Below are 13,186 nucleotides of genomic sequence, written 5' to 3'. Positions count from 1 at the left end.
CCTGAAGAGAAAGAGGGAAATTTTTTTCCCTCCAAAGTCAGGATATTTCTTCATTGGGATCTGCCCTGATTGCATGTCTCAAACTAGACTAGTCTATAGTCTAGGCTATAAAGTTGTAATTGTACTTTATGCCAAAAAGCAGTACCAGAAAAGCCAGAACTCTCAGCACCAGCTCTTCTTCCTGGAAACCTTCAGGAGGATTGACTGGATTCTGCATACAACAATTCTACATTTGTAAACCAAACAGGTTTCCAAAGCGAAAATGCCTCCCAAGCACTGAAAAAAAATGGAAGCACCTGAGTCGTGTCATTGTTCGTTTTCCTTCGAAGTGGTGTAGAATTAATGCACCACTCATTCTGCAAACCTTTGATTTTACTTTTTCGTAAGCCATTTTTTTTAAAAAAAGAAAACTAAAAGCTTCAAAACTTAAGTATCTCAGTGTACATAATTCCTGGATCTTTCATGCTTCACAGATGCTCCAATAGAATTGTGCGGTTATGTGTTTTTACAACTGGCCAAAGCTGCTGGGCAAGATAGCACTCGGTCTAACAGTCTCAAACAAAAGGGTAAGCCTTAAAATAATAATACAGCGGAGCATGCCTGTCTGCTCATCCATTTCCATCTCTCAATACCCTTTAAAAACGTTGGTAAATTTCATCCAAATAACTTCTTTCAAATTTAAACAAATTCGACACAGTCCTGCCAGAATTTAATTCCAGAAGATGAGAGCTAGCCAAACTAGTGCCATCATTCAGGAGGCTCAGGGCAGACAAGCAGCAGTCTAACATCAAATACTCCATTTGACAGCAGATTCCTGGTTAACTGGGTGCTGCCTCTTGCCTTGCAGGTCTGTCATTAGGGAAAATGGGATTACCATCATAATATTTAGTGGGCAAATTTTTCAGAAATTAGGCTTCCATTGTCTATGGGACATCTTATTTTCCTGGCTCCTAAAACAGATGGCTCAGAAGTTCACTGAACCTTTTTTTTTAAAATTAAAAAACCTGTTTTTTAGAGCCTAAATCCCTTTTGGTCATAGGGGTGATATATTCATACATATATAGGAAGGAAAAAGAGAACTGGATTGATGGAGAGAGATATGTGTGTGTATGTATATACACACATACAGACTCTCAGGCATGCATAATTAGTTATTCTTTTAGACATAAATTGAAGAAGTAAATATACTTTGGCCACTTCACATGTATAAAAGATCTTGCTTTGGTTTTGGACAAAACCATCTCCATTGACTAAGCCAGAGGAAAAGCCATCCTTTCCTGCCTCATTTGCTAATGTTTTTGCCAAAGGATCAGCATTATCAATAATGAAGTGAAGTTTGCCTATAACTGGAAGGCAGTATGGCATAACTGGATGTGAAAACTGGAATAACTGATGTGAAAATTGCCCTCGGAAGAGGAGAGAAAGTGCTCAGCAGAAAGTTGTTAAGGATAAATTCAAGGCACTTGTGGAACTTCACAGGGAAGGCATTATACCCAAAGCATTCCCTGTTCTGTATTTCTAATTGCTTTTAATAATAGAGTACCAATGCATTTATTTAAATCTGCAGTGATAATACTCCTGAAAAAAGAGATCCAAAGCATCCACGGAACGGTTCATGTTCAATTTGTTCAGAACAGAATAATACTAAGGAATGCCCTATCAATATTTTTCACAAGTATACCTAATTTACCACTTCTGTTAAAGGTGTCCACATACCAGTCTTTTGTATATAAACAGTACACCCCCCACTTGCTGGGCTTTTTTCATTCCATACCAAGAAATTCATCCTAAATCAAAGTTGGGTAAAATAATCTTTTGAGTGTGTGCTTTTTGAGCTTATCCTTATCATTAATAAGAGACTGCAACAAATCTGGAGATGGAGATATGTCATAGAAGAAATCATATTATCTACTTTTTCTCAAGGGTCATTATGTTTTCTTCATATTCCCTTTACCTGGCAGACGTGAAATTAATAATTTTCCCCCTCAGGTTTGCTATAAGATGGTGAAGGTTCATTTGTCTCAAAGAGCAGGTTAATTTCTTCCTCTGCAAATGTTTTGAAATGGGAATCTAATACAGTGATGAACTAAGTCTCCATTTATATGACTGCTTTTCACACAACCAAAGACAGTCCTACCTGGCAGTTGTTTTTACAGACACTCAGTTTCCATCCCTGTATTAATCCAGCTATGATTGTCAGGAAAGAATCCTAAATGCTTCTTCTCATTATAATAAGGAGCTCCTCAAAACAAACCGATCTGACAGTCAGGTTTCATATTCTGTATCCTTATCATCACTAGAACGTGTCTACATTCCTTCTACACTCCAGCCCATGTGTTAGAGAGAGGGCCAACAGACCTAGATCTTTGCAAGAGTTTGCCTGTCCTCTTCCAGCCCCCCTTCACGTGGTGGGGAGGGAAAATGTTCTGTTTGTCCAGTGAGACCTCTGGATGCTGTAACTAAACGAAAAATATGTATTTAGGGACTGATGAGGACACAAAAGTGCAGGAATTAGTAACTTCTGCATAACACCAGCTCGTTTAGTTGCTGATGTTAGGAAAAATGTTTGTGTGCACAGGCTGAAAATTCACTGAATGGAGAACCAACCTGCGATCTCCCTATCAAGGATAGACACACTTGGGATGAAAGGGCAGATACCTTGACAATGTTTTATTTTCGAAAAGAAAATGTTTATTTTTCCCTATCATTGGCAACCAGAAATCTGAAGAAGCATCCACTATGATGTGGTGGAACTCAACTTTTGTCTATGATAAAGAGTCTTTCCATCACACTGTACCTCACTGTTCATACAGCCTTGGGGAAGGACAGGAATATGGTGGAGAGATCATGATACATCCCTGCTTGTGAAAGCAGAGTCCAGGAGAATTTAATAGACACCATGGTGACAGCTCCTCTTCCTAGAGTTTGACAGAAACTCAGAATCACAGAATGGTTGAGGTAGGAAGGGTCTGGTCCATCTGGTCCAACCACCCCCTACCCCACCCTTGCTCAACCAGGGCCAACTACAGCAGGCTGCTCAGTACCATGTCCAGACAGCTTTTGAATGCTCTCCCTCATCTACTCAACCATTTCATCACAGAAGGCTATCGGGTTCATCAGCCGAGACTTCCCCTTTGTGAATCCATGCTGACTTCTCCTGACCATGTTTTTGTCCTTTGTGTGCTGAAAATGGTTTCCAAGATTGGTTGTTCCATCACCTTCCCAGGGATTATGGTGAGGCTGACTGGCCTGTAGTTCCCTGGGTCTTCCTTCTTGCCCTTTTTGAAGACAGCAGCAGCATTTGTTGCAGCTGCATTCGCTGCTGTTTACTGCATTTTTTTTGCTTTCATGGACTTAAAGAATTTCCCAGAGGGGAATTTTAGACTGTGAGATGAAGAGGAGGAGAACTGGACTGAAAGGGATTTTTATGGGAGGAGTTCGGATTATTTTGTTTTTTCTTCATCCAAGATCTCCAATAACAAAAGGGAAGGCTGTTCTGTAAGACAGTATCAGAGAAATCAGCTCAGTAAGGAACAACCTGCGTGCTTGTTTCCAGGCAAGTGGCTGCCAAGGAAGAACTTTCACATAGTAGTCACAGCTGGTCATCATTTGTGTTTTCAGTAGGGCCCTTTCCAAGAAGATGCATTTTTTTTGTTTTCTAATCAGAGGTAGGTGACAACTAACACAGAGACATGGACATACATCCCACTAAGTAATATTTTGTTGGAATTCTATTAAAATCTATCAGCTTACCTTCTGCACATCCAAAAGCTGTGATTCACCTGCTACACTGCAGAAAATCCAATACTAGCTTTTACCCTTATGAGAAAGTGGACCTTATATGGGAATGATTTGTGTATCAGAAAGGCATTAGGAGAAAGGATGATACAGTAGGTATTCTTCATTTCAAATTTCTATTAAAACTGTAACTTACTTTCACAATAAAACCATACATGGAATGTAAGCTCACTGTGGACTTCCTGTTCTGATAAATCAATGCAACTTCCTACTAAAGTTTATTACAGCTTCAGGTTTGGAATGGTGACTTTAGAAATACCATTGAACTTTTCCATGGAAAATAAAATGGTGCAGTATCTGCAACCCTCCTCCTCAGGGTTCAGGTGTCTAGCTCTGGTACAACACAGCTGCACACCCTTGGTTCAAGCTTCTGAGAAAATTGCTAAGTTCTGAGAAAGAGCGGTAGAGAAGAACCTGCAATATGGCTTCAGGTTGCCATTTTCTTATGATCACAAAACTAAGCAACGTTAAGACTTCGTTATATGCCTGAAAAAAACTGAACCTGTTCACAGGCAGTCCTCCAAGGTATAGCAACAAGAACTAAGAACTTAATTCCCAGTGACACAAAGATCCTTCCTCTTTTCTTGAAACAAAAAGGTCAAAAGATCCAAAGAAGCCTGAAAGGACAGAGAAAGGCAGCCACCATTTCAACCTAGATAAGTTCTTAGGAAGGAACTAATCTTTCCTAATAGTGATATAGAATAAGGAAGGGCATGGAAATAAGCAGTAAGTACCACTGAGATTCAAAACAGGCCAGGGCGTGAACTCTGTCAAAGGGAGAGACTAACTACAGAATTAATGACAAAAGAAGATGGGAGGGTGGGAATAGGGAAGACCAACTGCAAAGATGATTGAATATTCAGAATGTCATACACTAGGGGCTGCAGACTGTCCATCTTGTAGGACCTGGCAAGTGTCCCATATCATGGGGCAGGAGAATAGTGGTGGCATGGAGTACTATCTGGCGTACCTGAGCACATTGACTTTGCATGTAGGGTTTAAGATAGTTGCTGGCCCATACCGCCTGCCTAAAGATACTTTTGTCTGTTGCAAGCTGATGCAGTTAGAGAGTATATGATAGCAAGGTACTGTATAATTTGTAGGGACTATCTAAAATGGGTAGATGGGGAAGATTAAGAATTTCTTACTTTGGCTTTGGATCAGGCTAAAATTTTCAACAGAGTGAACCTATGTTGCCTATGTGAATACTGTACTATATGCTCTTAAGTTATGCACTCCTTTTAGCAACGAAAAGGAGAAAACAGGGAACTTAGTTAACATTCCCAAGTAAAATAGGGTTGTTGTTCTGGTCCACGTCTGATCATTTTCAGGATCTCGTAACAGGAGATGAGGTCTTAATTGATCAGAGGGAAGAGGATGCTCATTCCATCAGTGAGCATTTTGGCATATGTAGATTTTTTCACAATGCCAGTGGATGCCAGTGGGCAGCACAGAACTAGCAAAATAATTTTGACACCTGGGAAAATTACCCAGTTGAAGCCAAAGCAGTGAGCAAAATGAATAAAAGGAAAAAGAATAATCTTTAAGAGTTGGGATTTAAAGAGTTCCTCTGCTCTGTTCTTCCAGATTGTAACAAAGTCTTCTAGGAGTAACAGACAGTTTACAACTAACTTGCAGCAGTGATACAAGAGCTCAATTGTACTGGGAGTAACAGTTTTCCTCCTGACAAGCTCAGGTGATGGGGTAGAAGACACAGCAAAATGAACGATGTTAATCAAAACATTCCTGTTACTTCCTTGTACGAGGAATGTGTGAATTGGGGAAGAGTGGCTGGAAAGCTGCCCAGAGGAAAAGGACCTGGGGGTGCTGGTTGACAGCCGGCTGAACATGAGCTGGCAGTGTGCCCAGGTGGCCAAGAAGGCCAACGGCATCCTGGCCTGTATCAGAAATAGTGTGGCCAGCAGGAGCAGGGAGGTGATCGTGCCCCTGTACTCGGCACTGGTGAGGCCGCACCTCGAATCCTGTGTTCAGCTTTGGGCCCCTCACTACAAGAAGGACATGGAGGTGCTGGAGCGTGTCCAGAGAAGGGCAACGAAGCTGGTGAAGGGCCTGGAGCACAAGTCTTATGAGGAGCGGCTGAGGGAACTGGGACTCTTTAGGCCGGAGAAGAGGAGGCTGAGGGGAGACCTCATCGCGCTCTACAACTACCTGAAAGGAGGTTGTAGCAAGGTGGGTGTTGGTCTCTTCTCCCAAGTAACAAGCGATAGGACGAAAGGAAATGGCCTCAAGTTGTGCCAAGGGAGGTTTAGGCTGGACATTAGGAGAAATTTCTTTACTGAAAGAGTGGTCAGGCCTTGGAACAGGCTGCCCAGGGAAGTGGTGGAGTCACCATCCCTGGAGGTATTTAAAAGACGTGTAGATGAGGCGCTTAGGGACATGGTTTAGTGGGTATGGTGGTGTTGGGTTGACGGTTGGACTCGATGATCTTAGAGGTCTTTTCCAACCTTAATGATTCTATGATTCTATAATTCTCTGCCTGGAAAATTATTGGTTAAATTGACAGTGATTGTTTTTGCAAATACTCCAGGGCAATAATTGTGTCTTAGCACACAGAAGTAGAGTTCTGACTGTCAAAAAACCCCACAATTTGGGGATAGTCCATCAGAAGTTTCTTTCATGGCAGTCTTTTTATTTATTTTTTATTTTCTTAAATTCCAATAGAGTTTTCTGGTTCAGGAAAGGAAAAGATTGTAATTTTCTAGGATTGTTCCAAATGTCACAGTGAAAAAAGAACACGATGAGAAAAGGGCAATGATTTTCCCTAGAAGGCCTTAAAAATCCCCTCCCTTAGCAGGAGAGAGGATTTTATTTTATTTTTTCTTCCCAAGGTATCTGACTTTAAGCTATATCTGTTCACCAACAGATTCAAGGAACAACATTGTTTAGAAATAAAGTTTCATAATAGAGAGGCCATAGCAAAAAAATTTGCAGGAGCTCATCTAGCAGTTCTGGATTTTAACTGGGGCACTGCCTTACTGTCAGAGTGCAGGGACACATATTGGATCAAGATTTGTATCGTGCAATGCATGTAAAAGACAAAATGTGTTGCAAAACACTGAAATAAATAATTCTATCCACAGAAATATTGATATGGATAAGAAGAAACTACAAAGTAGTCTACCTTATTAACCCTTCAACATTCCTACTTAGGTTTTACTATGGACAGTTCTACTGGTTTTGGATCAGATTTAGAGAAGATTTGATTCTGGACTTTTTCAGGCAACAGAGGATTCCCAATCTACTTCAGTAAGGGATAACAGGGTTTTTTTTATAACTATTGACTCTCAGATCCTCAAACTTATTATATCCCATATGGCAGAGCCACTGTTGGTTCTCTGCTTACTTACAAGGTGATTTCTTTGGTTCAAATATTTGTGCAGTTATTTAGCTGCTAGCAATGGCTGGGTGGTTGAGGTCTCTATAGCAGTGGTTGGCATTGTGAGCCTCACACCGATGTAACAGCCTTATTCCTCTGATAATGGTGTCTGAAGTGTAAAGCATCCTGATATCCTGCCCCTAAATAACTCTAATTGTCGGTGACTATTCTGGAATTCTTATTTTACAACTGTAGCACAGTGAAAATGTACATCAAGAGTAATTTGAGATACACTGTATAATGGAAATGTTCTGTCATGTATCTGCTGATGAATTTTCTTCCTATCTCCCACCACCACTCTTTTATTTTAAATGGCAGCACCCTTCTAGGTTCATGACACCATATGAGACAGCTGGGGGAAGAGGGAGCTTGAGCACAGCAACTGGTGATTCAAATTCCAGACAACCTGCGGAGGCCTCAGTTTCAGACCTTGAAACAAGAAAACCCCCTTTTTCTAAGTCTGACTCAAATGTGGTTCACAACGCCCAAAATCCATTAAACCCCTCTTTTTCAAACCTGAACTCCATGTTCTAGGTTAAATCTAATCTAGACCTGAATGTAATTCCTTGGCCTTCCTGAACATTACACTGAAAGAGCACTTACATTTATATTACATTTCATCGAAAGGAAGCAAAGCACTTTAGAAAGTATGTAACTGCTCCACTGAGAGTGATGCAGCCAAGTCTGGAGAGATTTTTTTTCTTTGCATTCTAATTATACATACTTTTATTTACTGAAGTTACAGATAGGACTTGTCTATTACAAGCCTCTGAAATCTCATTTGCTAAAATGAAAACATATTTCAAATGCTTTGGAGAACTATTAAGATTATTGAATGTCTAGCATAGTGCTTCAACTCTCTGAGTGGTTCACTAGACCCCTGGGGAACAGCCAAGCAGCATACAATTATCACAGTAATTAAAAAGGTGCAATGACTCTTCTCTTAAAGACTCCTGTTTTATTAATTCTATGGTATGCTTTGGAGACTGGCATTATTTTACTCCTACCCAGCTTAATTATACCATCATTAGTTTATCAGCATCTCTTTTTAAGCCCTTGGGTCAGTTATTAGCATGTCACTTGCTAACAGTTAACCAACAACCACTACACCTTCAAAGCAGGATCGTCTGCTACAAAAAAGCCAGTTTGTAGAGACAGATTTAATATCATCAATTCAATAATTCAATTTAAATTTTTCAGTCAGCCATCACTTTCTTCTTTTAATTTAAGAGAGTTTTACTGTTTAGCTTAATGAAAACACAAATAATGCTGATGTATTACAAGACGTTACCAGGTAATAAAATACTTCCAGTACATAGTGGTTTATGAGACTGAATGCACGTTTTGATACTCAACAGCATGTACCACTGAAAAGACCAGAAAGCCTATGATGTTCTTAAATATAACTAAAATTCTGGATTTCTCTGTCTACTGGCTCTGGCTGGGATGAAGTTTATTTCCTTCATAGCAGCCTGTATGGTGCTGTGTTTTGGATTTGTGACTAAAACAAGGTTGATAACACAGTAGTGTTTTGAATGTTGCTGAGCAGTGCTTGCACAGTCTCAAGGCTTTCTCTTTTTCCCACTCCGCTGCCCCAACAAGTGGACTGGAGGTGGACGAGAGGCTGGAAGTGGATACAGCGGGACAGCTGACTCCACCTGACCAAAGGGATATTCCATACCATATGATGTCATGCTCAGCAAACAAGGCTCAGGGAAAGAAGGAGGAAGGGGGGATGTTCATTGTTATGGTGTTTGTCTTCTCAAGTAACCATTATGTGCGCTCAGGCCCAGCTTCCAGGAAGTGGCTAACATCTGCCTGCCGATGGGAAATAGTGAGTAAATTTCTCATTTGTCTTTGCTTGTGAGTGCAGCTTTTGCGTCACCTATTAAACTGTCTTCATCTCAATCCATGAGTCTTCTTGCCTTCCTTCTATTTTCTCCATGTCCCGTGGCAGAGGTGACTGAGTGAGGGGCTGTGTGGGTATTTGGCTGCTGGCTGGCATCAACCCACCACACTCTGTAACCCTTTAGTACAGACGGGCTTACTTACACACCACCCAATGTTAAATTATCTAATCTAATAATCTAGATTACTATTATCTAATAATAGATTATTATCTAATCTACATAATCTAATATAAGCAGATGATCAAACTATGAGAAAAACTGTTTTAATTTTAAAATAACTGAACTACTTGTGTATTAAATACATACTTACGTTGTCTAGACAGATAATTTTACATTATTATGAAAGGCATAGTGACCCAGAAACCCTCCTGAAGTGAACTTTAATTAATTTTTATGCCTCACTTTTGACTAAGCTGAAGTTATCTTAGTCTAGTAAAGAAAATTTTATAAATATTAAATATTTAACTATTATTATAAGTTAACCGTACTGCTTTTTGGTATTTTTCATTAAATACTTCTTTCCAGTAATGTGAGGAAGAAAAAAGAATATCAAAGAGTTAGTACTTGTATAAGCTTGCATCTTCATAACATAACACTGGGATTCTGACAGCAACTATATTTCATTCTATGTTTGATATCACACCAATCAGTTCAACTGAAATGCCATTTAGCCACTGACAGGTGGCCAGGTGACTTTACTTTCATATGCAATGGAAATACATCATTATTTCTGTTGAAATATGTAATTTTTCCTGCTAAAAAGACAAATAACACCAAGCCATTCTTTAAAAGATTAGGATCAGTAAGCTAATACCGTTTGCTTAGTCCCATTTCCTCCAGGTACACTTCTGCCTATCTTCCACCAACTTTACAGCAGCAGAAAGATTCAAAATATTGGGGGAAAATACTAATGACAAAAAAAATTCCAGGTCACAGTATACTCTTATTTTCTGAGCAGCTGAATCGCAAATTAATATCACTGCCACTCTTCCTGAAAATTACTGTACAATTGCTTTTGTGTAATAGGTCTACTTTGTATCTTTTTACAGTCAGAGGTCAGCACTATTAATTAATCCAAACAGGAGCCAAGACTGCTACACAGCACCACAAATCACACTATCTCATTTAATGAAAAGACATGCTATCAGTCACTCAAGAAAGCAGTCCTTTGCTAAACCTCATCTGCTAATTGAGACTTAACAGTGCATACTTTTGCTGTTACACAGGATCTCTTTCCACTTTATCTACAAGTTTGATACATCTGACATTGAAGAAAGGAAAAAAGAAACTTTATCCAAACCAAACAAAGTTCTTATAAAGCTTGGGATACTAGCAAAACAAAAATAAATTTAAAAAAGAAAAAAAAAAAAAGAATTAACTAAACTAACACCCAAATATACACTGGCAAGAGAGGGGCGTAATGAAATGGAGAGAGCTCAGTGCATACCTGATAGTAGAAGTTGTTTATTTACACAGCACATATTTACTCTGTGCTGACCACTTTAAGGCATGCAGAGGTATAATTTCATCTACAATCTGCAGTGGCACTGAAGGTTGGTTTCAAGGTCATCATAGCTGGCAAATGCTAATAGCTTATACTTAAAAGCATTCAGTCTTAATTCCTGCAGCCTGCTGGTTTAAGGCAGACAGTAAAAACTGCTAGTGAAATAACTTACGTTTTCAACCCTAGAAAGATGCTTACAACTTTCCCATCGCTTTTGAGTACTCACCAGCGCATTTTGTTCTTGTTTTGAGAGCTGGGCCAGGAGATCCCGTTCCTCCTTCACCTGGTCTTGTAAGTAATACGCTGATTTCATATTCTGTGTCAGGATCCAGGTGCCCAATCTTGTAGCTTGTGGAGTCCACAGGTTGTATGTCATACCAGCTTCCACTTGAAGTTCGATACTCAACTTCTCTTTGAATAATGGGTCCATCCCCATTGATAGAATTGGCATTTAACTGTATCCACAGGTAAGTTGCACCGACTGAGGACAGCTGAGGTGGAGCAATGGGAACTGGTGGCTCTGAAGCACAATAAGTTACAAAAAGCAGCAATGATTATACTGGCACTTTTTCTGCTTCTAAAACATTCAAATGAACAATGGGTTTTGTACTATATTAGAGCTGAAAATTGCATAAAAATATGGATATGAAGAAATCATCAATACAGATTAACTTATTTCCAATAAACTGCAATGTGCAAACTTTTGCTTATGCACTTGGAGATTTTAACATGAAGCTTTTGTTTTATACCACATAACTTCAAACCGGGTGCAACTGCAATTCTATTCACTAGACATTACATGGCAACTTTTAACTTCCAATTTAAAAAGAAAGATGATCTCAGGTTTTCTTATCAAAATACAGTTCTTACTGGATGTAAATATAAATCCTACTCAAAACTAACATTTTTAAGCTAAAATTGATATTGTAGTCTATACTTAGACATAGCCAGAACAGTGATTTCTGCATGAAAACAAAATGAATTTTTTATTCATTATTTCTCATGGACTGTACTACTCAGCCTTCAGATTTTCAGACTTCTGTGTAAGCAGAATAAATATAGTATTTTTTCAAGTCCTATATCCTGGTTAAACAGAAAGAGCTTCTAAATGAGAGCTGGGGGAATTCTTGAGTCTTTAGTACGACTCTGACTCTATTTCATGTAATGGCTTATTTTCACTAACTGCCACAGAGAAGCAGTACTCTGTCTCACAGAGTAAGCATGTGTGTGATCTCCTGATCGTTTGAATTCTAAAGATTTTAAAAGTAAGCAAAATTTTAAAACCATTTTTATTTATTATGTGATGGATATCTCATTTTAAATTAGACTGCAGAAATAATTTGCAGACATCATCTCTTTTTAAAGGTAAATAACAAATTCATTTTTTTCCTATTGATTAACGAGGAAATTACTCTGCTGTTTCATGCATCACATCTACATAAAATTCACCTTCCCACTGGTTAAATATATTCATGTAGAATGAAACCAGGCTGCTGTAATAAGGCACTGTTTGATCCAATATTCTTAACATATCTATCAGCAAACACTGCCACCTTCTTAAGGCTACACAGAATACGTAATGAATGTAGAACATCTGTCTCCCCTAAGCTGTAGATTCAGATTTATTCTCTTCTGCTAACCATTTCCCAACATGTTGAGAAATAGGTAGTCAAACAGAAAAGAAGCTGAATTTATATATTTCATAATTTTCTCAAGGACCTCAAAGTCAGAGTTAAAGCAAAGAACATAAAAGAATGAAGCACAAGGGAGAAAGGAACTCTGAAAATAAGTATTAGTATTTCCTGAGAAATAGTAGAATTCCTATTTTAACAAACATGTAATTATCCTACGTTATGCTACCTTTTTTCATTTACAGAAAGAGTACTCAAGTCACAGAGCACTAAGTACACTGAAGATCAGCTATGCCTCAGATAGATAGTTTTTCTAATTAGCACTATACACTTGTACGTAAGCTTCAATCTGCAATCTGTTAGTAACTGCTGAAATATGACATCACAAAACAGCAAACATAGGCATCGGCATTATATATTTTCATCTTAACAAAACTGATTGATTACTGTCATGAAGAACACGACGGTGTTCTTGTCTGTGTAAGAACTTTAATACAGTGGGCAACAATCCAAAATGTCTCCAAAAATGTCTACTAATTATTACTGATTGCAATAGACATAAAAATAGCTTAATATATTGTGGTAGATTCCAGTACATAAAGAAAAGAATATTGTTTACATTTTCAAATCACTAGGGAAAACACTGTTACATGTCAGTAGCAATATATGGCAAACCGATGTCATCTTTCGGTTAGACACATACTGCAGTTTTATTGAAATTATTGTTCCTGAAGTATATAAACTATGGCTTCATAGAGCAATAGCATGTCTGGAAACAGTTCTGACTTGACTCAAAATGATTTAGCAGCAAATTAAATCATTAGGCTGTTTTGTGAACCAAGACATGAAATGGAACTTTTATAGAGCATCCTAAGGCATTTACTTAGCCATGCTGAAAGAACAGTTAATTACTTTCAAGTTTCAAATGCTACTAAAGGCTGTTGAA

General features: G+C 38.7%; 1 protein-coding gene across 1 annotated transcript in view; it reads right to left on the bottom strand.

The window, feature by feature from the left end:
* Nucleotides 1-13,186, bottom strand: part of PTPRM (protein tyrosine phosphatase receptor type M) — a 500,131-nt gene that overhangs the window by 289,266 nt on the left and 197,679 nt on the right. Inside the window, exon 7 of the mRNA XM_075142059.1 lies at nt 10,836-11,129. Within this exon, the coding sequence (XP_074998160.1) occupies nt 10,836-11,129 (294 nt within the window). The remainder of the gene's footprint in view (nt 1-10,835; nt 11,130-13,186) is intronic.

This window comes from Calonectris borealis, chromosome 2, assembly GCF_964195595.1.
Source record: "Calonectris borealis chromosome 2, bCalBor7.hap1.2, whole genome shotgun sequence".
Taxonomy (NCBI): domain Eukaryota; kingdom Metazoa; phylum Chordata; class Aves; order Procellariiformes; family Procellariidae; genus Calonectris; species Calonectris borealis.
This window is presented reverse-complemented; position numbering and strand designations above follow the sequence as displayed.